The sequence below is a fragment of the Lichenostomus cassidix genome, chromosome 4A, assembly GCF_008360975.1.
Source record: "Lichenostomus cassidix isolate B80296 chromosome 4A, HeHo_3.0, whole genome shotgun sequence".
Lineage (NCBI taxonomy): Eukaryota > Metazoa > Chordata > Aves > Passeriformes > Meliphagidae > Lichenostomus > Lichenostomus cassidix.
Window position 1 is genome coordinate 714,304 of NC_139485.1, and position 27,116 is coordinate 741,419.

Below are 27,116 nucleotides of genomic sequence, written 5' to 3' on the forward strand. Positions count from 1 at the left end.
TTGTTTTGATTTCATCACATATATAGAGTTCTCAAAAGTCACCCAGATTGGTCAGTCAGAAGCCTTCCCCCAGGCCTGACTGGCCAGGCCTGCACTGCCCAAGTTCTGGGACACTGTTCCAACAACATCCAAACTTTATTTATAAAACACAAGAAAATTTCTCATGGGAAAAACCTGTGCTAGCCACACCCAAGTGCCACATCCACAGGGTTTTTAAATCCCTTCAGGGATGGGAACTCCACCACTGCCCTGGGCAGCTGTGCCAGGGCTGGACCCCCTTTTCCATGAAGGAATTTTTCCTAATATCCAACCTGACCCTCCCCTGGCACAACCTGAGGCCGTTTTTCCCTTGTTCCCTGCGAGCAGAGCCCGGCCCTCCGTGTTCCACCACCTGTGCGGGGGTTGCAGGGAGCGGGCAGCTCCCCGCTGGGCCCGGGACCGGGCGGGGGTGGCTGGGGGGTGACCCCGGGACTCCCCGATGCCCCCGGTCCCGCGCGGCCGTTGGGGCGGAGCCTCCAGAGGCCCCGCCCAAGCCACGCCCGCACCACCGGTGCGGAGCCAAAACCGGCGGGACCGCGGGCCGGGGCTGCCGCTGCCGCCGGGACCGGAGCGTGGGGCGCCGAGCAGCCGGTGAGTGCCGAACCGAACCGAACCGAACGTGCCGTCTCCTCGGAACTCCCCGCCCGCAGGGGCTCCGCTCCTGTATCTTCCCCAACCTCGCTGCGCATCCCGCCGGCAATCCCCGGCAGCGGGATGGAGCTGGAGCTCCTGGGCTGTCCCGGCTGGGGATTCTGCCCTCCTCCACCCCTCCATGTGCCGCCAGGCTGCCCAGAGCAGCTGTGGCTGCTCCTGGATCCCTGGAAGTGTTCCAGGCCAGGCTGGACGGGGCTTGGAGCACCCTGGGGTAGTGGAAGGTATCCCTGCCCAGGGCAGGGGGGTGGAACTGGATGGCCTTTAAGGTCCCTTCCAACCCAAACCATTGTGGGACTCTATCAGGCCTGCATAGGACCAGCTCTCACTGGGTTGTGCCCCAGCTCAGCTGTGGGATGAGCTGGAGGGAAGGCTGAGCTGTCCGAGGAGCTGGATGTGCTCAGACCAGTGCTGGCCACTGCCTGCAGAGACGGGACCTGGAGCCTGGCTCTGTCCCGTCCCAGCCTGGGCTGCTCCCAAGAGGCTTTTGCTGGCCCTGCCTGCCTGGTGGGTGCCCCAACTCCCCCATATTGTCCCCAGCAATGGCTGAGGAGCTCAGTGAGCTGCTGAGAGAGTTTGACGAGGTCATGGAGGACTTTGACCGTGGCCCTGCCAGTCAGTACCAGCAGCACCTGGAGGAGCTGAAGAGGAAGGCTGGACAGAGCTTGTATGACAGTGGCATCGATGACCTGGAAAGTGAGTCTGGGGCTGGGAAATGACAGGGATGAGCTGGAGAGGAAGTCTGGGGCTGGGGAATGAGGAGCCCTGCGGGAGGATGGTGTCTGTCAGGGTGGGAGCTCTGTGGTTCCTCCATGGAAAACATCCTCCTGCTGATGCTATCTGACATCCCTGGTGGGCTGGATGAGCAACACGGGGGGATGACCACTGGATACTGGCCCAGGACCTGCCAACATCTGCTGGGGCTCCTTATGCCGGGCTGGCTGCTGCAGGACCGTGGGGGGCTTTGGGATAACCAGGAGCTCAGAGGGACCCAGTTCCTGTAATAACCCTGTCCTTGTAACTGTGCCGAGACAGCATCTGCTTCTCTTTGACCTGACAAACTCAGTTCCATTTTTCTGAGCATTCCTGGCAGCAGGGGAGGAGCAGATGGGCTCTCCAAGAGTGTGCCACCCTGTGCCATGTGCATGATTGGGCCCTGCTCCTGCAAAGTGTTCATCAGGTGTCTGTGCCCAGGGCCAGGGACTGATGCTCTGTCTGCAGGTGCCAGCACATCCCCGGGAAGCAGCCTCAACTCCAGTGAGGAGCACCTCAACACCCCAGCTGACACTTATCCCACAAAAGGTGAGCCTGGCCCCATCCAAAGGGGTTTGCAGCACTTCCTTCTGTGTGCTTAGCTTGGCTTGGCAACGATAGGCAGCCCTGGATGGGGGGGGTGCCAATGGGGCTCTACAAGGTGGGAATGAGCCCTGGTGTCCTGGCAGGAGCCTAGAAGAGGCAGCAGTTGGATTGGGATGTTCCCAGTTGAGGCTGGACTGGCTGGGACAGAAACAGCTGGAGCAGCTGTGTTAGGAATGAGGGGTTGGAGTCTTTCCTCTCCCCAGTGAGAGTGGGAATGGGAAGACCTGACCATGTTTTTCCCTAGCAGCTAAGCTTGGTGACACGCAGGAGCTGGAGGAGTTCATCGCAGACCTGGATAAAGCCTTGGACGGTATGTGCCCAGCTTTGATCCCTGCACTTCCCATGGGATGGGACACCCGGGCTGGGGCTCCTCTGCTGCCCCTGCCTTGGTTAAGCCTGGCCAGCACCTCCTCTGCCTGGGGGTCTGGCTGCAGGGGGCCTGGACTGCAGTGGTGGAACCCTTCCTTTTTTTCTTTTGGGGAGGGGCTCATGGATGTCACCTCCTTCTTCAAACTCTTTCACCTTGGGAAGAAATTCCATGGCTTTAGTGTCTTCCCCCTCTGCTGCCTCAGTTTCCCCCAGAGGAGGTGAAGTGCTGGTGCTTGGGGGAGGGGACTGGGGACATGAAGGCCAGGTTGGTCTTAGCAATGAAGCCCAACAGCACAACCTGCAGAGCTGCTGATGTTTTTGGGAAGACACATAGGGACTTGTGGCCCTCTGCCTGCAGCCTCCCTGCAGCTGCTGTTCAGAGGCTGCTCTTTGGTTGGGCGGAAGGTGAGCAGGAGGAAAAGAGGATCTTTCCTTGTGGTATATCCAAACCCTATGGAAACACCATATCTGGAGGATGGAGAGTGGGTCTGCGTGGTGGTAAGGAGGGCAATGCCAGCCTGGGGGTCATGCTCTCCTCCTCCAGATGTTTCCCTCCTGGTAAGAGCCTGGGGGTGTCCCTGGGGAAGGGAGTGATGCTGTGCTGGGTGTCTCTGGCATCTGTACCCAGCAGCTCTGGAGAGCTTGGCTGCTCCCCAATGTCTGCTTTGCTGGGGAAACCGAGGCAGAGGCCACTTCCTCTCACAGGGGCCCTGCGTGACAGACTGGAGGCAGAGAGAACCTGATTAAAAGAATATTTCCCCCCACGCCGACTGTGTAAGGCACAGTTCTGGTATCTGTTCCCTTCCCTAGTGTCCAAAATGAGGTGACTGGTGGAAAGTGCTGCTCTGCCAGGCCCCAGCCATGCTGGGAGGGAGCGAGACAGGCAGAGGACCAGAGCTGACCCCCTGCCCCAGATTTCTGCTTGAACCCTACAGATTCTAACTCTCTTCTGTATCTATCTGCAGAGATGTGAGCTGTATTTTGGAGTCTGGAGAGGAGCAGCTCCAGCCCTGAGCCTCCCTGATGCTGCCTCTGCTTCTGCACCCCTGGCCGGGGTGGGGACAGCTCCTGGGCCATGCTGGGGACAGGGACGGGCAGTGGGGATGGATCTGGCTGTGGGACAATGGTGGCAGGGTCCTGCCAGTGCCAAGAGAAGACAACAGCCCTGGGTGGGCACTGGGCCCCACCCTGCATTGAGGTCTGATGGCTCCTGGGACCCTAGGGTTTGGGGGGTCTGGGCCACTGTTGAAGCTCCCTGAGTGATTTTGAGGAAGATCAGCTTACAGGACATCAGTGTGACCTTGATGTCCCCTCCAGGCCAGGAAGCCCTGTTCGCTGGTGGCATCTGCCATGGCTGAGCCTTTGCTTTGCACGGGGAGCTCCAAATCAGACCCCTCCCTGCCCCCCAAGTGCCTCTGGCCCAGCTGCTGCTGTAAATACTGTAAAGACGTTTTGTGCTGTACAGAGGGGAGGGACGTGTTTCTATGAACAGGATTTTAAGCCTCTGCTTGTCTGTGTCCATCTTTTTCCCATTGGCAGGGGTTGGCAGCAGGGATGCCTGGGGCTGCCAGCTGGTGGGATTGGCATTGGAAAAGGGGGAAACAGGGAAGCAAGTTCAGCAGCACGTGCCTGTCTGAAGGGAGAATATTGGGTTGGGAATCCCTGGTCTTCCATTTCTCCTGGCTCTTGGACAGTGTGGGGTGGGAGAGGGGGTCAAATACATCTCATTCTCCATCTCTTCAGGGAAGTGGGCCACTGCCTGATCATCCTGCTGGAATGGATGACACTGCTCCAGGGGTCCTGCTTCCAATGGAGGTGCCCTGGTGCCACTTCCTCTGGATATTGTCCCTGGCTGCAGCTCCAGGATGTGGGTTTGCAGCCCTGTGCCGAGCTGAGCTTGGAGTGAGGTTTGGCTGTTGAGTGCGATAATGGATCCCCCTCAGGATTCCCCTCCTGTGTTTCCCTCCTGGAATTTCCCATCCCCAGGGGCTGCCACCATGGGCACTGCGATGACAGAAGAGGAACGTGTAGCTTTGCTCGTTGTCTCCCTCTCTGCCCGTGATCTCCACGTGGAGAAGGGCCACGTGTTGTCTGAGCAGGAAACGGGCAGTTTCGGTTTCTTCCCTCATCCCTGGTCCGTGGGTGCTGAGTAGGAGGATGTTGGACACCCCTTCTGCCACCCCTAGGGCTTTGTGCTGCTGCAGGAGTCTCTGAGCACACACAGATCCAAGCCTGATTCAGCAGGAGGGTGGCAGCCCCAGAGCCCAGGACAGGGCAGGTGAGGGAACACTTTGGGCTGTTGCTGTCCCCACGCTGTGTGATGTGACTGCTGATGTCCCAAATGGACCCCAAGGGGCAGCCAGGAAATGGGAGTAAGAGGAGGCAATGCTCAGAGATGTCTGTGACACTCAGGGATCTGCCTGTGGTGCTCGGAGATCTGCCCATGACGTTCTGTGGGGACACACAGCCCCCATCACTGAGGCTAGGGTGGTGTGGGGACTGTGCCCACTGTGCTGATGGCAGCAACCCCTATGTCACTGAGGGTGTTTTTCCCCTCTGAGTCACTGCACTCAGTGTTTTGCCCTTGCTGTCTTGCTCTGACTCTGGTGTTTGTTCCACCCACGGTCCCGTTCTGCCCCTGGTCATCACCAGCTCCTCCTCAGCCTGTGTGGGAAGGAGCTTTAAACCCACCACACCCAGCACTGTCTCGATGGGTCACAGCAATGCTGTCAATGTCCCCATGTCCCATTCACCCCCTTCCACCCCCATAGCAGTGGCAAATGTTGCCAAGCTACAGAAATAAATATTTTCCGCCCCAAATCTGCTGAGGCTGATAACCCCTGCAGCCACAGCACAGCTCTGGTGAAGATTTGGGGTTTGTTTGTTGTGGGGGTTGCCAGGAGTGGGTTTGGATGTCACCCCGGGCTCCTCCAGCCCCTTGAGGTTGGGATGGGTGGGTGGGAGCTGCCCACATCCCATGGATGAGTTGATCCATCTACACAGGAGCCTTGCTGGGGCTCAACGTCACCTCCTGCCTCAGTGATGCAGCTCTCAGCATCTGCTTGCGTTGGGGGGAGCAGGGGAATGGCACTGGGTACCCTACAGTGCAAGTTCTACGTGTGGGCTGACAGGAGATCCTGTCCTGCCCAGCCCACTGGCAGCAGCTCAACTTAAGCCTCCATGCTGGGCTTCCCAGGGCAGTGGTGGAATCCCTAGCCTTGGAAGTGTTCAAACCAGAACGTTAGTGTGACACCTGGGGATGTGGTGTACTGGTGGCTCTGGCGGTGCTGGGCAAACAGTTGGACTTGATGGTCTTGGAGGGCTTTTCCCACTGAAATGATCCCATGATTCTGTGGCTTCTGCACATCACTGGAACAGCTCTCTTTGAGCACATGTACTTTTCTGTGGGGATAGAAGGTGGATTTTGTTTTTTGTGGGACCCCCAGGAAAGGCTTGGGGACACAGCAAGGTGGTGGGTGGCACCAAGATGGGGGTTGTGACATCCACTGACCCATGGAGGGACAGTTGTCCAAGGGCTGTTGTGCAGCTTGGGGGGACCCCTGACCCCCTCTCACTCTCCTGGGCGGGCTGAGGCTGAGTGGGGTAGTGTGTTGGGGAGTCTGTGGGTTGGAGGATCCATAAACTGGAGGGTCCAGTGTGTGGCAGGGTCCATGGGTCCGAGGGTCTGTGTGTCAGAGGGTCCATGGATTGCAGGGTCTGTGGCCCTGCACGTGCCTTGGAGGTGCTGCAAAATCAATCAGTGTGAACATGCATGTCCTGTAATACAGGCAGTTCCTCCCCAGGGTCCTGCTCCCCACAGCAGCTCGGGGGAGGCCTGGAGCAGGGCCAGGGAGCAGTGGGAGCAGCTGGGATGGGCTGGACATAGTGTGGGGCTCTGCAAAGAGTCCTGAGAGTGGTTTGGACCAGCCTGGTGGGAACCCACCCTCCAGAGGCACCAGGAGATGAAGATGCAGGAGCTGCCCAGGGCATGTTGGACCCCCTACCATCAGCTGAGAACTGCTGGTCCAGGCTCTCGACGTGCAGGCAGCCTCCCAGTCTCACATTGAAAAGCATCCCAGCCCAGCCCTGGCCAGGCTGGAGTGGGGCTGTGGTGCTGCACAGGGCCAGCAGTGAGGCTGTCACTGCTCCCTGCCGCAGTCCCCAACAGCTCCTGCGTGTTTTCTTAGAAGCGACGGCAGCAGGAAGTGGGTAACCAGAGCCAGGCAGCTGCACAAGCCTGCAGCTGCTCCCACAAACCGTGGGCTTTTCCGGAGCCCACGTGTTTGGTTGCCAGCAGAGCGGGTCCCACATGCTTCTCCCATGGTCCCCAGCAACCCTTTTCCGGGCTGGAGGATGCAGCTCCAGCTTGGAGCAGATCTCCTGGCTTCCTGGGGACCTGGATGATGTGCTGGGACATGGAGGTGACAGCTTTAGCGGAGCTGGTCCTGGCTGGCAGTCAGTCACCTCCCTCCTGGGAGGTGGGCACACTGTAGGGACCACCTCTGGGCAGGTGTTGTCTGTATCTCCCTGCTCTTCCCCTCTCTGGTATCCCCAGGAAAAAGGTACGGATGGAGGCATCCCTCAAGGCAAGACTGCCATGCCGATGCCAGGGCTTCTGTCTGCCTGGGGCTGATGGAGCTAGAGAAGCTCTTCACCCTGCCCAGGTGTGATGCTGCTCAGTGAAGTTGCTCCCACATGGAGGGATCTCCGCAGCCACTGAGAGGGCAGTCACCAGAGATCCCCCAAAAGAAGTGGTTGTCACTCTGTGATTTGGAGAGGAACCTCAACCCTCTGGGGAAGGGAGGTCTCCAGCTGCCCAGACAGTCTGGTTGTGAAGATGGAAGAGGCTGTAACTATTTTGGGAGACAGCCTAGCCCCAGGGATGCCACCAGCTTTCTGTCCTGTAAAGCCCCCTCACGTAGTTTTATAGAATTGTAGAATGGTTTGGGGTGGAAGGGACACTAAAGCCAATCTCAATCCACCCCCCTGCCATGGCATGGACACCTTCCACTAACCCAGGTTGCTCCAAGACCTATCCAATCTGGCCTTGAATATTCCAAGGATGGGGCAGCCACAGCTTTCCTGGGCAGCCTCTGCCAGGACCTTACTACCCTCACATGGAGGAGTTTCTTCCCAATATCCTACCTAACACTGCCCTCTGGCAGTCTGAAGCCATTTTCTATTCTCTTCTCCCTCTGTGTCCTTGTCCCCAGTGCCTCTCCAGCTCTCCTGGAGCTCCTTTAGGCTCTGGAAGGGGCTCTAAGGTCTCCCTGGATCCTTCTCTTCTCCAGGCTGGACACCCCCAGCTCTCCCAGCCTCGCTCCAGAGCACAGGGTCTCCAACCCTCAGAGCATGGTGGGATCTTTCCACATTTACAGGGAAAAGAGAAGCTTGGCCAGAAGTTTAGAGTTTTCCAGAGCGTTGCTGCTTGCACCCCAGGGCTGTGAGGATCCTCAGTACTGCTGGACTGTGCTGGAGACAGGAGAGCCCCTGGGGAGTCTCCAGGTGACCTCCAGTTGCCCAGGGAAAAGTTGCTCTCTCCCACAGATACCAGCACCCATGGATGGAAGGAGACAACCTTCCTCCACCCCTCAGTGAGGTTCAGAGCACGGCAGGCGCCTGAGGTCAGGGCTTTGGCGTTTCTTTCTCTGGCTGCTGTTCCCTGCTCAATCTCTGACTTCATCCCTCAGGTATCTGAAGAGACAATGCCGGTGGTGGTGGCCAGCACTGGCATCCTGTCCCCTCATCCCCCCCCTCCCTGGTCACTTCCCGGGATTGTTCTGCTCCCCTCAGCCAGGGCTGGCTGCAGTGTCCCCCGGGAGCAGGCAGGGATGAGCTGCATGTGCTGCGTGGCTGGTGGAATATCGTTCAGCGTTGGAGCATGGCTGGGGCACGGGATGAAGCAGGGAAAAGTCATCCTGTCGCTGAGCTTTCTCCTGCCATGCTCTGCTCTGTTTGGACAGGAGCTGTCCAAACAGCACGAGCCCCATTCCCATCCCAGCCAAAACCCTTGGCCTGACGTCACCGAGCCTGAGCCAGGTCGGGGCGAGCTGAGAGAACAGTGGATCACAGCTGAACCAGGCCAGGCTCCCTGCTGTCTTAGCCTGCATTAACCTCAGAATTAAACTAATTAATCCAATACCAGGAGAATCCAGCCTTGTGTCACCATTCCCCGGCTCCAAGCCTCCATTCAAGCAGGGGCTGAGCCTGCAAATACCCCTCCTTGCCATAATCTCCTGGTTTCTGCTCCCAGAGGCCAGCACCCTGTTCTGGCAGAGATCTTCGGACCTGGAATATCTGCTTTTTCCCATGTAATTCCTTGTGTTTTGGGAGCATGATGCCCAGCCCCGTGCTCTTTCCTCACTGTGTCCCACAAGTCTCTATGTCCTGCCTGTCTGACCATTGTGAGGAATATTTACATTGCAAAGTTCAACTCTTTTCCCATTTGGCTGTGATATTTACTTTTTCTGGGATGTTTTCATAGAATTCTGGTCTAGTTTGGTTTTGGAGGGACCTCAAAGGCCATCCTGTTCCACCCCCAGCCATGGGCAGGAACATCTTCTATTTTCCCAGGTTGCTCCAAGCCCCATCCAATCTGGCCTTGAATATTCCAGGGATCCAGGGGCAGCCACAGCTTCTCTGGGCAACTTGTGCCACTGCCCTACCACCCACATAGGAAAGGATTTCTTCCCATATTCCATCTATCCTTGCCTTCTGTCCATTTGAAGCCATTATTCCTCGCTTTCTGCCAACTCCAGCAGCATTCCAGCCATCAGTGCCTGGATGACCAATGCTGGGTGGGTAGCACTGGCAGCCACTCTGTGCAGAGACCAGGTGGATGAAGCATCCTCCTGCTCATCCCTGCAGCCTTTCACGGTCCAGATCATCCCTCCCTCCCACTTGCCCTCGGTATGGTCAGCTCAGACCCTGTTCTGGGTAGCCCTGATCCCTCTGGGACAGCAGCTCCAGCCTGGCACAGTTGCAGTAGGTGCTGGACCAGGAGCCAGTTGTTTCCTTCCTGAGGATTGCCCTGGTTTATTCCAGCCTGGGAAGATGGGGAGCAGCAGGGAAAGCAGCACCTCTCCCCTAGGTGCCCTCTCCAAGTAGGGTGCTGGATCCAGGGTGGCCAGGAGCATTCAGAGACGGCTTCTGGGGTACCCAATGCTTTGGGCTGGGGTCTGGTGGGATGTGGGGGGTGAGAGATGAGAATCTGCCATAGCAGGAGAGGAAGAAGGCAGTGGGTTCACCCTGGAATGATGCCAAGGGCTTGTGCAGGCAAGCTGGGGGGATGCTGGATGCTCCCAGCTCCTCTCTGCCACGTGTTTCCACCTTCTGCTATTTCAGGGCTTCCTGTTTCCCTGAACAAAGTGGCTTCCCGGCAGACTGGGACAAGCCTGGGGCTATCCCTGCCTTAATGGGATGGGACTGGGCTCCACATCCAGCCAGGGGGATTTGTTTTTCCTTCTGGTGGTGCTCCTGAGCATGGAAAACAATGGGCAGGAAACTGGGAATGGGGTCTGTGTTCTTCCCCCATGGAGCAGCCCAGTCCCAGCTGAGGGAGCTGGAGGGGCTCAGCCTGGAGAAAAGGAGGCTTGGGGGGACCTTTTCTCTCCCTGTAACTCCCTGGAGGGAGGGTGGAGCCAGGAGGGGATTACTTCTCCCAGGTAACAACTGGCAGGACAAGAGGAAGTGCCTCAAATTGTGCCAGGGGACGTTTAGTTTGGATATTGGGAAAATTCCTTCATGGAAAGAGATGGTCCAGCCCTGGCACAGCTGCCCAGGGCTGTGGTGGAGTGCCCATCCCTGGAGGGATTTAACAGGACGTGGCACTTAGGGACATGGGTTAGTGGTGGCCGTGGCAGTGCTGGAATCTTGGAGGGCTTTTCCAACACCCAAAATTCCATGGTTTTGTGATCACTCCAGAGCTCCGTGCTCCTCTCGGTTGTCTCCCGGCAGGAACCGGTCACGTTTCCAGACTCGGAGGAGAAACCAGCGGCTTTTGAGCCAGGGGGTGAGGAGAAGGAGGAGGAGGAGGAGGAGGAGGAGGAGGAGACCCCAAGGACACGGCGGGATAACGGGAGCTCCGGGATGATCGTTGCCGGCGCTGAGCTGTGCTCCTGCCCGGAGTGCTGCTGCCCTCTAGTGTCCTCCAGTGCTGGGACTGGGGACATTGGCGGCCCTGGGGGCAATGGGGACACTGGTGGCACTGGGGTCACTGAGGGCACACGGTGGGCTCTGGTGCTGGGGCTGTGTGTCTGTGGGGAGGTTGGCTGCTACTGGGGCCGTCACTGCTGCTGCTGAGGATGGATGTCCAGGGACCGGGGCGGGGATTGTCCCTAAAACCTCCTGCAGCTCGTTGCTCCGTCCCAGTGCTTGGTCCAAGGAAGAGAAGGGAAACTGAGGCACGGTGACCTGCTGGCGCTCCTGGCAGCTCCAGCTCAGGTGTACCCGGGCTGGGACAAGGATGGAGCGGGAATTCGAGAGCCAGGTGATTTAGGGTAAAATAGAAATTACTAATGTAAAAGAACAAGAAGATGGATAATAGTAATAATAATATTTTTGAACTGATTTAGAGAGCCAGAGATTGGATAATGATTTACTAAGATATGCCTGCTGCAATTCATTTATTATTCTCTTAATGAATTGGTGCCTTCCTGGTATCAGGGAGGATGGAGAGAGGAGAGCCAAATAATTGAGAAAAACCACTGAGTGTAACCGAGCATCCCGCCCTTGGACCCCAGGACCGGTACGAGTTGGTTCTCAGGCTTGGACTAGGACCAAGGACCAAGGGAGCATGCGCAAGGGAACAGGGTGAACAGTTCATCGTGATGAAGAGTATGGATCATGTCATAATTAGTTAATTAATTAATCTGAAGACACTGCGCTTGCGCGGGCATATTTAAATAAACTTTGAGCTCATTATAATACGAAGCAGGGATAGGTAATGAATATGTATAGGGCCTTTGTCTAACTTTATGCATAGGTAATCTGTAACCTAATATAAACTTAGTGAAGTGCTGCTGAGGGTGTGCATGCCTTTGGAGGGGCTACCCCCCATGCACCCCAACTGGAATAAACACATACCTACTTCATAACTATCTGAGTTGTGGAGTCAATTCCGTGCTTCACAGGCACCGGTGGTTGTAGGCAGGTCGGGGGTCTGGGCTGGGGCAGCCGGGTTAGGAGGTGTCCAGGGCTGCCTCTTCTCCTCAGGCCTTCCGCTTCGGGAACGGGGGCTTGGAGCCCGCCCGGGGACAGGAGACGGGGAGAACCAGTGATGGGGAGGTGTCAGCGATTGGGGAACATTGGTGGGGATCTCTTCTGGGGAGGTCAGTGATGGCGGTCAGTGATGGTGGTCAATGATGAGGGGTGAGCGATGGGGGGTTTTTGCTGGGGGACCAGGGGTAGGGCTGGACAGTGATGGGAGGTAGCGGATAGGGCAGGACAAAGTGGCCCCGGCCCCAGTCCCACTTTCCCTCCCCTTGTCGCCGTCTTGCAAAATGAGGCGCTACCGCTTTAAGAGCCCGGTGCCCTCACCCAAGATGGCGCCGGCAAGGCCAGCCTGTCCTCCTACTGCGCCTGCGAGGGGCGGGACCCAGGCAGGTCACGTGCTCAGCGCTCCCCTCCCCTTCCGGCCGCCCGCCCCGCCCGAGGAGCCGCCGGAGGGGCCGCGGGCCCGGGACGGGCCAGGCCGGAGAGAGCGGGCCGCAGGTTAGGGGCCGGGGCCGGGGTGGGCCGGGCCGAGGCCGGGGGGAGCTCAGAGGGCGGCATCGCGGCCTCTTCCCATTCCCGTGTGTGCGGCCGTGCCTGGGGACCCGGTGGGGAGGGACGCAGCCGCTTCAGCAGGAGCTTTGGCAGAAGGTGGTGTTGGAAGCTCAGGGGAATGGCGGAATCGGGGGGTTGTGGATCCCCACGTCGGGTGCCCCGCGGCACGTGCCCGTGACTGACAGGAGTCAGTGACTGCCAACTGCCAGAGGGCAGAGTTAGGTGGGGTATTGGGAAGGAATTCTTCTCTGTGAGGGTGGGCAGGCCCTGGCGCAGGCTGCCCAGAGGAGCTGTGGCTGCCCCATCTCTGGGAGAGTCCAAGGCCAGGGTGGACAGGGCTTGGAGCAGCCTGGGATAGCGGAAGGTGTCCCTGCCCATGGCAGACGGTAGGAGAGGATGGGTGTTAAGGTCCCTTCCAACCCAAACTCTTCTGTGACTCTGTGAGTCCTTCATGTGGAATGCCAGCAGCCCCCCCTGCTCCAGGTGCAGGGCTGACCCTGCCCGACAGTTCAGCCTGGGAAGGACCTTGTGTCCTGGCTGGGCTTCCTTGCCTGAGACCCTCTTCTTCCAGCAGCTCCAGGAGGTGCCAGAGTTGGAGGCAGTAGCAGCTGATCCTTGGGAGAAGGTACTGCAACAGCTTGTTGGAAGGATAAATGACCCTCTGGAATGGATACTGACCTCTCTGTAGGGGAATGCCGGTGCTGGGGGTGTGTAGAACAGGATGGAGCTGCACAGCGATGGGATTCCCTCCTGTTTGTCCCTGCTGCAGTGTACGGGGCAGAGCTGGTGTCCCTGTTTGGGTGCTTAAGGAAAACTCCCCTCTGAACGAATCTCCAGGAATAGACAGGGTGAGAAATAGAGGAGCGAGGATTTGGGAATCCTGTGGTGTGTTCCCAGCTGCTGAGTGCTGTGAGCTTTGGCTTGTCCAGACTTTAAAGCCATCCATAATCTTGGAGCTTGTCCCTCACGTTTTTGCAGCCAGAATGAAATGAATGATTCAGCTTTTCAGAGCTGAATCTATTCAGAGCAGGTGTTTGTGGAATGCAAAGCTCGGAACTTTCCAGGTTTTGGTGGTTCTGTTCCAGGCTCAGGGGTCTGTGGGCAGGACAGGGAGCACTGGGAGGCCATGGGGACGTGGCTGGCTGACACTGCTGCTCCTCTGACTCTCTTTGTTCCCACAAGGACTTGAAAACAGGATTGTTTTTGTTTTCAAGTGCTGCATGAATGGTGCTTGTGTAGAATAGAGAATTGTTTTTAGTTCTTTGGGATGTAGCAGCCGAATCATCTGGCTGTGCTGAGCTGCCCCCTTGGGAATGGCCCCCACCCTCTACATGGGTCAGGGAATGGGCTGTGGTGTTGGACCTCACATTTGGCTGCACCAAAATTCCTTTTGGGATTTGGATTGTCCAGGATTTTGTGGCATTGTCACTGAGAGTTGTTCTCCAGGAGTTGAAGTGGTTTGGGAGCAGCTCCCAGGCAAAAGTGGGGTGTTTACTGGAGCTGTGCTGTACCTGCCCCTTGTGCCTTACTCTTCACAGCTTGGAAATCTCCTTTGGTTTCTGGGCTGGACTTGGAGCTCATGATCTTCAGCTGCCTGAACACTCAGAGGCTGGAAAATCACTGTGGGCCGTAAAATTCCAAGGCTTATTCGTCTGTGATTTTTGTAGCAGGTTCATGGGAAGCTGTGCCAGAGGTGCTTTTCCTTTCCTGTGTTCTTCTGTACAGCTGTGCTGGTGCTCCCTGCTATTCCCTGCTGTGCCCTGCTGCTGGCGACTCCTTTGCCTTTCAAAATGGGGTAATGCTGCAAGGAAAGATCTGATTTCCATCTAAACACTTCTCTTGGTCCTTCTCCAACATTATTTGTTCCATCCCATTTGGCCCAGATTGTTTTTTATTTAAAAAAACCCAAGAAGCCACAAAGCTGGCAATTGAGTAAGAAATGGGTCTATAGTGTGGATATTTCAGGAAGTCTCTGTCAGGGATACAGGATTCCTTTGGCTTCAGCTGCCTTGGCAGGGCAGGAGGTGGTTGTGCAATGGCCCACGGTGCCACTTGCAATTAGCTGGGAATAATGAGCTGCTCAGCATGAACAACTGGTTTGATGGAAGCGATCCTGGGATGAGCCCTTGGATTGGCAGCTGTTGGCATGTGAGCTGGGGAAGGGTTCAGCAGAGGGGCTCCAGAAGTTGGGGAGGCCTCCGTGCAGGGGGCTGTGGTGCTGGTGTGGGGTAGTGCTGCGTGGCTTTGTGCTTGGGATACCTGGAATTATCTCCCAAGCTTGTGCTGCTGCTGCTGTTGGGTATGATGGGGAAGCAGTTTCAGTGCAGGGTGATGCACACAAATTCCCTTTATTCACCTGGGAATGGCATTTTCAAGGATGCATCTGTGCAGTTGGTGGTGGCCCCGCAGATGGAGGGGCTGCAGCTCCTTGGCACTCCAGGATCACCTGCTTCTTCTGCTCTTTTGCCTTGCATCCACGTTCACCTCCCCTTCCCCAAATCTCAGATTATTTCTTTCCCTCTGCCACAGTGCCTCATTTTCTTCTTCTTCCGTCCCTTTTGTGGAAGGTGGCACTGGCTGTGTCTCCAGCTGGATGTGGCCACTAGTAAAGGAAGGCAATCAGCCCCCCAAAATTCCTCACCTGGAGCATGTTTACACAGAGTTCATCCATGCATTAGCCTACGTCCTTTGGGTGTTCTGTGAGTTGGCCAGGATGCCTGCAGCCCCAGGCTGCCCAGACAGGCAAGGGCTGGCACTGACTGACCTCGCCATGGTCTGGTCACGGACTCATCCAGCAGGTTTGTCCAGGAACTTGGATTCAGGCCTGAGTGCAGAGGTGACAGCATGGGTTTGAGTAGTTCTGTGCATCACACTTTTAATTATTCCCTCTGGGATAACAACCCACTCCTGGTGGTACAGCAGAGCCTCATGTGCAAGTGTTTCTGAGGGACTGTGAGCCCTGGTTTTATAGATCAAGGAATGCTTTGGCTTGGAAAGGACCTTGAAAGCCCATCTGGTTCTTCCTCCTGTCATGGGCGGAGACACCTTCCACTGTCCCAGGTTGCTCCAAGCCCCATCCAACCTGGTCTTGGACACTTCCAGGGACAGCCACAGTTCCTCTGGGCAACCTGTGACAGGGCCTCTCCACCCTCATAGGGAAGAATTTCTTCCATATATCCCGTACAAACCTGCCCGCTGGCAGTTTAAACCCATCATTCCTTGCTCTCCATGGAGGAATATTTGTTTTACTTGGAACAAGGATGCTACAGGTGTGCCTGGTGTTCAGGGGAAGGAGCAAGAGCAGCGGAGCACTTTGGTACCATTTTGGGGTGGGTTATTTCCATCATATCCCTGATTTTCTTAATAGTCCCTTTTCCTCTTCATGGCTTTTCCTCCAGAGTATTTGGACCCAGAAATGTCCCAGTTTGTGTTGTTGCTGGGTGGAAGGTGAGGTTGGAATGTGTGTCCTGGTTTGGGAGGAGGTTGGAACCATCCCTGGAAATTCAGTGAGTCTGGAGAGCAGCTTTAGTGCTGTGCTGGCCCCGTGGTGTTGTGCCACCCTGTTCTGCCTCAGTGCTGTGGGGTTCAGAGCTGCTGGGCTGTGGTCCAGCACTTCCAAAAGGTTGGCTTTATTCCTCCCTTCTTTAGGAGCTTCTGTTTGTTTCTTAGCCATCAACAAGGAAGGAGAGTTTATTGTTTAGTTTGAGGAGGTGCCTGTGAGCAGAATGAGATCCAGTGGTTTGATAAAAATATACAAAATATCTCCGTGCTGTGTGCTGAGCAGCTGGGATGGGTTTTGTGGAGAGGGAGGGCTTGGAAAGGTACCTGGTGTGCTCAGCTCTTGCAATGTGCCGACTGTAATTCCCACTGCAGTTGGCAGCAGTCCCAGGTCATTCTTGTTGCTCCCCAGAGGCTCAGCAGCAGCCCTGGCCTGAGCTCTGATTCTCCTCCCCTGACCCTTTCCCTTGCCTCAGGAAGGCTTTTCCAGGCTGTTCTGTCCTAGGATTTTGTGCAAGCTGGGTGTTTTATGTTCTCTTTGTGCCCAAAAATCCACTATTAAACCTGTTGTAGACCATATTTCAGTATTTTGGGGATTTTCTACCTTGCTGAGCAAGAGACAGGACTGCATCTCCCCAGAATGAGTCTGGACCTGATTCCGTGTGGTGCTGTTCAGATTTTGGGGTGTGTTGAAAAGTGTTTCCTAAAAACAACACCAAAAGGAAGGTGTTCTGCTGGAAGAGATCCAGTGCTGGGCGTTCACAAAAGCATGGAATAAGAGGTTTCCAGCTGGGACTTGATGCAAGTGAGACACTAAACTGGACTATAAAATATAATTGGAAATATCTGTTGAAATCTTGCTTTTGTAGCCATGATAGTCCTCAAATCAGTAAAGGGAGAAAGGAAGGGAAAATGGGAAAGAAGAGGTGGTGTTTGAGGTGGGATGATATTTTACCAGTGGTTATTTGCTTTTCTGTTTTTTTTTTGTCTGGCACAGTGTTGCTGTTGAGCCACTAGCAGAGAAAAAGACCCGAGTTCTCAGTGTGGCAAGAAAGAGGAAATTTATTATTTTGATTTCAATATATATAGACTTTTCCGAGGTCGCCCAGATTGGTCAGCCAGAAACCTCCCCCTAGGCCTGATTGGCCAGGCCTGAACTGTCCAAATCTCGAGACACTGTTTAAAAAACATCCAAACTTTATCTTTGTTTATAAAACACAACGGAATGTTCTCACGAGAAAGAACTGTGCTAGCCACAGCACAGTTTTGGGCATCAGGTATCTCTATTAGATCTATAACAGCAGATCCTTTTTCTTTTTGAATTCCAGAAAAATAACTAAATGTAGCAGATATGGGAAGAATGGGATAAATGTAAGGCATGTAATCCAAAGATGTGGATCGTCTGTGATGGTGAACTGACAGTGTGTGACTCCAGCAGGGGAAATGAAAAGTGGAAATGAACATACAAAATACTACAAAACAGTTACAAACCAGTAACTTGTTCATTTATTAACTTATTTGTTGCCCAGAGAAGCTGTGGCTGCCCCATCCCAGGAAGTGTCCAAGGCTGGACAGGGCTTAGAGCACTCTGGGATAGGGGAAGGTGTCCTTGTCTGTGGCAGGGAGACGAGCTTTCAGGTTGCTTTCCACTCCAGTCATTCTGGAATTCTATGCTTCTAGGTATTGATATCTCATTTGCATCCCGGCAATTTTCCAGTTGCTTTTTGGTGGATGTGCTGGGGCTGGTTTCAAACACTGCTGTGAACTGGGATGAATGTGTGGGGCTGCACCCTCTGGACACCCTCCTAGAGAGAGGATGGAGAGAGGTCCTGAAGCCACTTTAGTGCCATCTGAGAGCCCCTGAGTCCACTTCTCAGTGTGGACCTTGGCTGTGTCTCCTTGAGCCCAGGCTGTGGACACCGCTCTTGGAAATTCATCCAAAGAGCAGCCTAACCCTGTAACAGAAACAGTGCCTGTAGGGATGTCCTGCTTCCCAGAGCTCTCCTGGGGAAGGAGCTTGCTGAGAGGAGACCTGTGGTTGTGATCTAGTTTAAGACTAGACATTTTGGCAGGAGGTGGCTTTGGATCCTTCATCCACACCTCTGATGTTTTCAGGATGGAAGCCCTGCCGGATCAGCTCCTAATGCTCCACTATGAAAAACACACCTATTTATTCTGGCTGTTTCCCTCTGGGTCATGTGTTAGTCACAGTTTTCCTGTGTGCTGGGAGGATGAGTGGGGTGGCAGCTGGATGGATGGATGGATGGTGTGGAGGGTTTGCTGACCCAGGATACCTGTGGACATCTGGGAGTCATCACTTACCAGCCACACAGGTATGCTGGGAGCAAAAGGTGATCCTCCTACATGGAGCTGTGACACCATACGAGATTCCCAAAGAGGCTGGGAATGGTGGAGAAGCCATTGTTGTGTTTCAGTATGGAAACTGCTGTAAATAACTGAATTTAGTCTGGAAAATAGAGTTTAGAATCCAGTAGCAACCTCCCCTCAACTGGTCACAAACTACCTGTAAATTTGGTGTTGGGCATTTTCATGTTGAGCTGTTTTCAGTCAAAACATTAAGCAAAAAGAAAAGAAGATCGAGATGGTTGTGAGGAAGCTCCTGGGAAGAGGGTGTTGAGCTGAGATTGTGCCTTTTTTAAGTGAGGCTAAAATGGTAATGACAGAATGTTTAGGAGGAAAAAAATAGTTTTCCTGGTGAAATCAATGGATGAAGTGAGTAAGTAACCAAGAGATATTCCTGATCCTGAGTTGTGAGGTACCAGTGCTCCCAGCTCAGCTGGATTTGTGCTAAACAAGTTTTCTTTCAGCTTTTGGAAGATTGATGCTGGTTCTGAACAGGGCTGGCAGTGCCTTTGGGCACATCTGTGCACTCCCCTCAGTCCCTACCTTCTACTGGGGAGATGGCTGGGGTGGGTAGCTTTTGGGATGGGTGTGGTGCTGTTTGCCTCCAATTGGGTATTCCTGTGTCGTGGGCTGAGGGGCAGAAGCTGAGGGGCAGAAGGACTATTCCAGGAGAGGTGATACTGGTGTGGATATGAGGATGTGTCTGTGTGTGTCTGTGCATCCTGGGATGGCAGTGAATCCCGTAACACCCTGTGTTAGCCTGATGTACAGGAGTGCCTGGGAAACACAGGCTGTCACAGGATTCATGTGCTGCTCTCTGCCATGACCTGCTGACATGTGACAGCTGCTGTTACCACGCTGGAAGGATGTCAGACTGGAGCCTGGAATATTGTCTCCTGTGGCCTGTGTGAATACATGTCAGAGAACAGCAAAAGAGCCCCAAACAAGCCCTAAAACAATCCAAGTCTTTGTGTTCAGCTTGTGTTGGTAGAATTCCCACTTTCTCTCAAACCTCCTATTGTTCAGGTTGGCGTGGCTGGGCAGCCCTGGCCCAATGCAAACAGCATTCCCGGGATGTGTTTGCCTTTGCTGGAGCAGCTGCCAAGGGTGAGAGGCTGCCTGGAGAGGTCAGCCTTATGCCAGGGCTAGCACAGCTCTGTGCCACTGGCCCAGGAGGAGCAGCTTCTCCAGGATCCTGCTCTGGCACCAGTAGGGGGCTGGGGGAGCGCCTGAGTCCTCCTTGGCCACTCTGGGAATGGAGCTGTCAAAAATCCTGGAATGGTTTGGCTTAGAAGAGGCCTTGAAGACCATCTACTGCCATGGGCAGGGATGCCTTCCATTATCCCAGGTTGCTCCAAGCCCCATCCAACCTGGCCTTGGGCACTTGCAGGGGTCCAGGGGCAGCCACAGCTTCTCTGGGCACCCTGTGCCAGGGCCTCCCCACCCTCACAGGGAAGAATTTCTTCCCAATATCCCACCTAACCCTACCCTCAAGGTGAAATCATTCCCCTTGTCCTGCCTCTTCAGGCCCTTGTAAATTTGGTGTAGTTCCCACTCTACCGAAGTGGAGGCTGTTTGTAGTCACTTCAGACAGCACAGGGAGTTGTGGAGGGAATGGCTTGGAAAAATAACATTGTCTTGGAACTACCTGCGGCAAATCATTGGCTCTTTTGTCACAACATGGGGACACAGGGCTGGCCCCTCCCAGGCATATTGATTTGGCAGCACAGCTGTATATGAGCCTTCTCAGTTGAACTCCTCCTGCACAGGGTTCCGTGTTTTGAGGGCTGGAATACAACGAAATCCAGACCAACTCTCTCAGTTCACACATAGATGGAGTTTCTCCCGTGTGGAGTCCCTTCCTCTGCTCAGGAAGGGAAACGTAGGCCTTTTTTAATGTCAGTGGGAGACTGTAGAGTGATGATGTTGCCCAGAGAAGTTGTGGACTCCCTGTCCCTGGAAGTGTCCAAGGCCATGTTGGATGGAGCTTGGAACAACCTGGAATAGTGGAAGGTGTTTCTGCCCATAGCTGGGGGTGAGATGAGTTTTAAGGTCCGTTCCAACCCAAGCCATTCCAGGACTTTCTGAAAGCTTAGCTCTGCAGGCTCCCAGGCAGGCACCAGGAGTGTAAATGTAGCAGCTAAATGCTATATTTTTCTCTCCTTTCCTTTGTGGTTTCTTTTTCTCTTTTTTTTTTTTTTTCTTTTCCCCAGTTACTTATTCTGCATTTTTTTCCCTAATTTGTGTCCCATTGGATCTGGTATTTGTAGGAAGGGATGTGCCTGAGAACCATGTGAGGCTGGGGAGGAAGGAAAGCCCTGAGCTATCAAAGCTCAGCTTTGCTGGTCTTTAAAAATCCTACAATCTTGTGATTTTGGTTTCCCAGACGAAACAGCCACTAGGTGGTAAGCTGGCTCCTTCCCACAACGGGAGTGACTCCAGAGGTGGCTGGATGGGATTGCTGGCTGCTCCCGGTGGTGCTCTACTGGTGTGATGTCCGTGTGGTGCTGGGATCAAGCCTCTACTCTGACAGGGAGGAAAAAGTGCTGCAAGAGCTTTTTCTACTCGCTGACTGGGAAAACCTCGAGCCTGTGTTCTGGAAGGGCTGCTCTGAGAGTGGTGGTGCTGGAGCTCTTGGAGTCCCAGTCCCATCCCCCAGTGCCACTGTGGCACCGGGATGGGTGTTACAGCAAGACTCAGGGAGCCCCTCTGCTGGGTGACACCGAAGCACGAAACAAGGAGAAAACCTTGGAGTGCCTGGTTTTTGGGCTGGAAATTGCAGCAAGGGCTGAGCATCCCGGCAGGATTGGTAGTGAGGCTTTGGCTTCCTGCTGCCAGCACCGTCATCTGAGTCACTTCCAGGCGTCATGAGGATCCTGCCGGGTTCTGCTTTGCTGCTTCCTTTTCTTTGACTGCGATGGGGAACACCAGGACGGAGTAGAAGGGTGGAGAGGTGGATGGGAGCCGCTGGAGGAGGATGGCGTCACATAGGCGTTGGGGACACCAGGAGCCCTGGGGTACGTACATGTGCCCCAGGGGTTCTGGTAGTGTCAGCGCCTGTGCAAAGAGGCAGCTGTTGCCTGATGGAGAATTGTGGTAAATTAACAACTAGATAAGCATGAGAATGGCCTGTTCTTTATTTTATTTTACTGTTTGTGCCTGGGAAAATGTAGTTTACCTGTAGAGGGAGCGTTTTGGTAAGAGAAGGTGGCTTAAACTTGTTTCCAGGCACTGGAGGGAGAAGTGAGCACGGAATTATCCTCCTCTGTACCCCCCTTGTGGTGCCGGGTGTTCCCTGGGCTTGGCTGTGGCTGGAGGGTGCTGTGTTTGTTTTGGGTAAATGAGTGGGTTTGAGCTGTAAATGAGATGAAACTTGGGGATGGACTGGGGGGGAGAGGAGGTGCTGTTGCTCCAGTTTCTGCTCCTCCAGCAGAGACTCTGGCTGCAGGAACTGGTGCCTTCTGTGCAAAGCAGTGAGGTTTAGATGGAATACTGGGGAGAAATTCTTCCCTGTGAGGGTGGGGAGGCCCTGGCACAGGTTCCCAGAGACACTGTGGCTGCCCCTGGATCCCTGCAAGTGTCCAAGGCCAGGTTGGACAGGGCTTGGAGCAACCTGGGATAGTGGAAGATGTGGGATGGAATGATCTTCAATGATGATCTTTAAGAAACATCTTCAAAGAATGATCTTTAAGATTCTTCCCACCCAAACCATTCTGGGATGGTACAAATAAAGAGATATTTTAACCCTGCTTGTCACATACTTACACACACAGAGTCTTTTTCGAAAATCCCTGTAAAACCATGTTATGGTGCAAATGAGCCCTGAGACACACGAGCAGACTTCCCTTAATTCTCTGCTAGGAATGGGCCATCCCTGCCTCCGAGGCTGGGAGCTGCATCCCCAGTGCTCCCTGGAAGCAGCTCACCAAAGGAGCATCACAGCACTTTAATGCCGTTTAATTATTTTGATTGTTAGTTGGGTTTCTCCCACCCTTGGCTCTGCGGGCCACACTGTCTGTGTGCTCTTAGGGTGTGCAGCAGCTCATGTGCCTTTCCAAGCACCTGGCTCCTGTCAGCTCCCTGTTTTCTGGGATCTTCTGCACCAGTCTAATGAGAATACACATGCTAAAAGTTAAAGAACACTGTGTTCCACAGTGTAAGGCTCAGCAAAGAGCCAAGGCTTTTTGTGTGTGCTGTGGTGGCTGTTTCTGTGTAATGGGAAGTGTTTTCTGCAGAGTGTGTAATTCAGCCTGTTGGGAAGTGCTGGCTCGCGTTTTCCCTTCCTGGAATAGGGCTGAGCTGTGTAGTTGGTTCCTCTCCTAATTCTCTGGAAAAAAATGGTGTTTGCAAGACCAAAGGGCACATGGCCAGCAGCAAGGCCAGGTAGGTAACCTGGCCTGGATCAAGAATAGAGTGGCCAGTAGGACCAGGACAGTGCTTGTCCCCCTGTGCTGGGCACAGGTGAGGCCCCACCTCAAACCCAGCAGTCAGTTCTAGGCCCCTCATGATAAGATAGACCTTGAGGGGCTAGAGCTTGTCTGGAGAAGGGAACGGAGCTGGGGAAGGGTCTGGAGCACCAGGAGCCACCTGAGGGAGGCTCAGCCTGGAGAAAAGGAGGTTCAGGGGGACCCTGTGGCTCTGCACAACTCCTGACAGGAGAGGGCAGCCAGAGGGGTCAGGCTGAACCAGGGAACAGGAATAGGAGGAGAGGGAACAGCCTCAGGCTGGGCCAGGGGAAATTCAGGTTGGACATCAGGAGGAATTTCCTTATGGAGAGGGTGGTCTGGCACTGGAAGAGGCTGCCCAGGGAGGTTTGGAGTCCCCAAACTGAGTGCCTGGATGTGGCACTCATTGCTCTAGGCTGGGTGACAAGGTGGGCATTGGGCACAGCTTGGATTAGATTGTCTTGGAGGTCTTTTCCAACTGAAATGGTTCTGTCTTCTCATGGAGATGCAAAGATTCCCACTTCTAGGTGGCAAGAGCTATTCACATGTGGCTCAGATTGGATTATTTTTCCCCCGGTTTAGTTTATTATTATGTTTTCAGAGCTTGTGCTTTTGTAGTTTCTGTGCTTTTCTCGAAAAGAGGAGAGACAATAGGTCTCATGTCATGGTCTGGTATGGGCAGCTCCTTGAGATTGGTGAGGTCCAAAAAAAAAATTGCAAACCTGTTGAGAGTACATGTGGAGGTTATTTAATAAGTACACTGGGGGGTGGCACTTGCCTTGGCTAACACTGTTGACCCACGTGATTTTTGCTCTGTCTGGTAGTGATCAATAGATAGAAACTCCTTCACAGCCTGTGGGAGATACACAGCAGATAAGGGAAATACCTTATGAGGTTTTTTAGATCAAGAACTTTGAAATATTGTTGTGGCTGCCCCTGGATTCCTGCAAGTGTCCAAGGCCAGGTTGGATGGGGCTTGGAGCAACCTGGACTAGTGGAAGGTATCCCTGCCATGGCAGGGGGTGGAATGGGATGAGCTTTAAGGTCCCTCCAACCCAAACCATTTTGGGATTCTATAATGTGGTTGATTTTCTGTAGAGAAGAACATGATGTGAGGCATCCAGGCTGTGCCAGGGATCGTGGTTGGATCAGTGGAGCAGAAGCCGTGGGTGGTGGTGACACATAGTGGCACAGCTGAGACAGGACTGTTCAGTTTTGGGGTGGTTTGGTTTGTTGTCTCATAGCCTTGGTGGAGCTGACTCATGGTAGCTTGTTATCCAGAATTCAGTTTGAGCCCTTTTCCAGTGGATTGATGAGTAGAGGATGGATGTAGGGTCCGTGTTGGGGAAGGACTCTCCTTCTGGCTGTGCAAAGGTTGCTAAACTTGTTCTTTTAAGCCTCATTGCTGCCGTGTTTGTGGCTGCCCAGGAGGGTTCAGAAGCTGTACTGGGACCTGCTCTTTGTTTCTGGCATGTGGCACTCTGAAATCTAATGCAAGAGAATTGTAAAGCTTTTCCAAAGCCTTGGAATTCCAGCCTGAACTTCAGGTGATGTCGCTGCATTTACCCTTCCCATGGGAGGAGCACTGCGGTCTCTGGGTCTCCAGGGTAAAGTGTCAGATCAGTTGGATAAGAAAATGAGTTTTCCTGCTTGTGCTCTCAAAACCTTCCCTTTGCCCCCAGGTTTGGAAGCTCTGGCCATGGATCAGAAGGGCTACCGTCGGGGGAGCTTCCAGAGCGCCACCAGCGATGAGGATATGCTGGAAATAGCTGGAGCATCCATGGATTTCTCCATAGCAGACGATGACCCGCCGCTTGACAGGGAGATGGGAGGTAACACCCATGAGCTTTCCCCTTTCTGGTTTTCCTCATGGCTTTTGATAGGATTTCATGGTAATACTTGCTGTGTGGATCCTGCTGGCCTCTGTCCAGGATGGGTCTGGTGTTTCCTGGCATCAGGGTGAAGAGTTTGCAGGATTCCGTGCTGGATTGCATCCCTGTCTCTGTGGTTCCTGTGCTATGACATGGAGTGTATCCTCTGGCTTCAGGAGAGCCCTTTCTGGAATTTTCCAAAGCAGCTGCTGTAGAGGAAAGCTGGCAGTGCCGGGGGGAGGGATGTGAGTGCCATGGAATGGCAGCCCCGGGCCATTCCTGGGGGGTTGTGATATGAGCACAGACTGTCCCCTTCCTCCCCCTCCCTGCTTCCTTATCCGTAATTTTGGATGTGTTCCATTGTGGAGAGAATCTTGCAGTGTGGCAGCACAGAGGGGTTTGATGCTTTCCCTGCCACCCCTTTTCTGGCCAGGGGGTCTGTTCCTCCTGTAGTCTGAGCTGTGAAATTCATGGAGAAGGGATGAATCCACATGGATCTGCTGAGGTTTGGCACTGGACAACAAGTTCTGCTTGCTTTTATTCTTTGTGAATTATCACAAAGGAGAAAGCTCCAAGTGTTTCTGCTTTTATACTGATTTCCCATAAACCTTCTCGTCCCGTTCTTCCCCCATGCCTGTTGCTACAGGACAGAAATTCCAAAGAAAACCTTCTGGTTTGCTTCCCAGCTGTGTGCTCTGCCTCTGGAAGGGAAGACAGGCTTCCAAAAACGCCATCTGCCCAGAGCCAGAACTGCCAGTTCTTCTGCTGGGGTTCCTGTGAGGGGGATGTGTTCCTTGTCCCCATGGCTTGGTCCCTTTCGGGAGGAAGGGTTGCTATGTGTAGCAGTGACAGATCAACTTCCCTGGGTGGCTCAATGCCCTCTGTCCCTGCCCAGAGGGGACATGGGTGCAATTTACACCGAGTGTGTTGTGTCCTGGGTCCCATCCACCTAAAGGAGGGTGGCATCAGCTCTCTGGAGCTAAACCTCTGCTCAGGTTTGATGTTTAGAGAGAAGGAGCTGAATCCTTTAACTCCCTGCCAGGAGATTTTTATTCCATGGAGCTTGGAAGTGGTGGGCAACTTGAGCTGAGCTGATTTTGCTGCTACCTGAAGCAGCACTTGGTTGTTCCTCTCCTTACTCAAGCAGGCTTTTCCCAGCTCTGCTCAGGACATTGGAAGACCTGTAGGTACTTCTGTGAAAAAAGCAGGTACCAACTGGCACCTGTGGCTTGAAGTGATGGTGGTGGTGGCACTTCAGGTGCCTGCCCTACACCCATGGGCAGAGAATCGTGCAATCACGGAATTGTTTGGGCTGGAAAAGTCCTCTCAGATCATCAAGTCTCAGCCATTCCTCCAACATTGCCAAGGCCACCATTAACCATGTCCTCAAATGCCACATCCACGTGGCTTTTAAATCCCTCCTGGGGATGGGGACATCACTCCTGTCCTGGGCAGCTGTGTGAGGGCTGGACCTGGACCACCCTTTCCATGAAGAAGTTTTCCCAATATGCACCCTAAACTTCCTCTGGCACATTTTGAGATCAAATCTCTGAGGAGTGGTTCCTGTGGGCCAGGCTCTCTCTGTTGACAGGTTGCTCAAGTCCTCACAGGAGGTGACACAGAAGTAAAAGAGGAAATTTTAAAGGGGGAAGAGCTCCTTGCCCAAATGGCAGTTTCAGTTCTCCCATGAACTTCCCCTGATGACTTCAGATGTTTGGGTGCCAGGTGTGAAAGCTGAAGTTGTGGGCGCCCAGCTAGGAGGTGGTAGCCAAGGTTCTCCCTGCATCCTGATGGGGCCCAGTTAGTGATGCCTTTGGCAGCCAGAACCCAGCCCTCCCTTATCCTTGTCCCTGCTCGAGGGCTATCGAACTCTCCTGCAGGAGTGATGGCTTCTCAGATTGGAACAACATGCAGAACTGGAGCTTCCAGCTCCTGCCAGATGACCAGAGGGGAAAGTGTCACCTGCTGCCTAGTGGATTTGGAATTCTGACATGCGTGTGGCGACTGAAGCTCCTTCAAAGAGCCCTGGACTGACAGTGACAGTGCCTTGCTGGGAATCACCAACTTTGCTGCTGCCAAAATGCAGATATTCCAAGTGCTTCAGGCTTTCTTCAGTCAAAATGCTCTCAACCCAGCTACAGTGGCCTCTCACACCTGCTTGTGTTCCTGAAACCTCACCAGCAGTAGTGACACATTCTCTCCCTCTCACCTCCTCTGGGCTGGACTTCAGCGTTTCATCAGAAAAATGTAACAGATAAAGCTTCCCTTAATGTTTTAGTCAAGCTGTTAAGTTGTGCTTGGGAGTCAAAATTGGCTTTTTGATCAAATCCCCTGATACTTTGCTAGTTTTCCTTGCAGTCTTGGCACTAAGGTAATGGAGTTACACCAAGCAGGGAATCTTAGCTGTGCTTCCTCAAAATTACTGTCAGAGCTGGGATTTGCATTTTGGCCAAAGGGTTCCTGGGGTGGGACAGTCATTTTAAGGATACAGAATCCTAGAATCATTAAACAGTTTGGGTAGGAGGGGACCTTTAAAGGTCATCTGTCTTCCCAGAAGTTGTTTCACCTTAATGGTATTACCTTCATGTTTCACAGTAAAGGTGCCCAGAGCTCCATGTGATTTTCAAGGTGCATTTGTGCAGCAGGAAATCTCTGCTGCTCCTCAGTTTAAGGGATTAAGAAAAAAGAGCTGTTTCCTGCTCTCAAGTGTTGAGCAATGACTTGTCTGCAGACACTGGAGGTCAGGCTCAGAGCA

General features: G+C 53.9%; 2 protein-coding genes and 1 long non-coding RNA gene across 9 annotated transcripts in view; all 3 read left to right on the forward strand.

Annotated features, from left to right (window-relative positions):
• The first annotated feature begins 209 nt into the window (after nt 1-209).
• LOC146437221 (uncharacterized) lies at nt 210-3,923 on the forward strand. 2 transcript variants are annotated; one of them, XM_085059943.1, is made up of 5 exons: nt 210-630; nt 1,231-1,386; nt 1,912-1,992; nt 2,294-2,359; nt 3,384-3,923. In XM_085059943.1, the coding sequence occupies exons 1-5, from the start codon at nt 285-287 to the stop codon at nt 3,389-3,391; spliced, it is 657 nt and encodes a 218-aa protein (XP_084916069.1). In that variant the 5' UTR covers nt 210-284; the 3' UTR covers nt 3,392-3,923. The 2 variants fall into 2 exon arrangements, with proteins under 2 accessions (XP_084916069.1, XP_084916070.1); XM_085059944.1 differs by having other exon boundaries at nt 218-630; nt 2,297-2,359.
• A 6,053-nt stretch (nt 3,924-9,976) lies between these two features.
• On the forward strand, nt 9,977-11,673 carry LOC146437222 (uncharacterized). Its single transcript, XR_014852147.1, has 3 exons — nt 9,977-10,082; nt 10,375-10,906; nt 11,550-11,673. It is a non-coding gene; the product is annotated as an uncharacterized LOC146437222 (long non-coding RNA).
• Nucleotides 11,674-11,986: 313 nt separating this feature from the next.
• Nucleotides 11,987-27,116, forward strand: part of LOC146437223 (H(+)/Cl(-) exchange transporter 5) — a 36,345-nt gene continuing 21,215 nt past the window's right edge. For 2 of the 6 annotated variants that reach the window (XM_085059951.1, XM_085059953.1), the window contains exons 1-2: nt 11,987-12,129; nt 24,173-24,322. In XM_085059951.1, coding sequence (XP_084916077.1) covers nt 24,190-24,322 — 133 coding nt within the window. In that variant the 5' untranslated portion in view covers nt 11,987-12,129; nt 24,173-24,189. Of the gene's footprint in view, nt 12,130-12,785; nt 12,809-20,931; nt 21,063-24,172; nt 24,323-27,116 lie in introns of those variants that run through there. The other 4 variants (XM_085059956.1, XM_085059954.1, XM_085059957.1 and 1 more) reach the window with 4 other exon arrangements.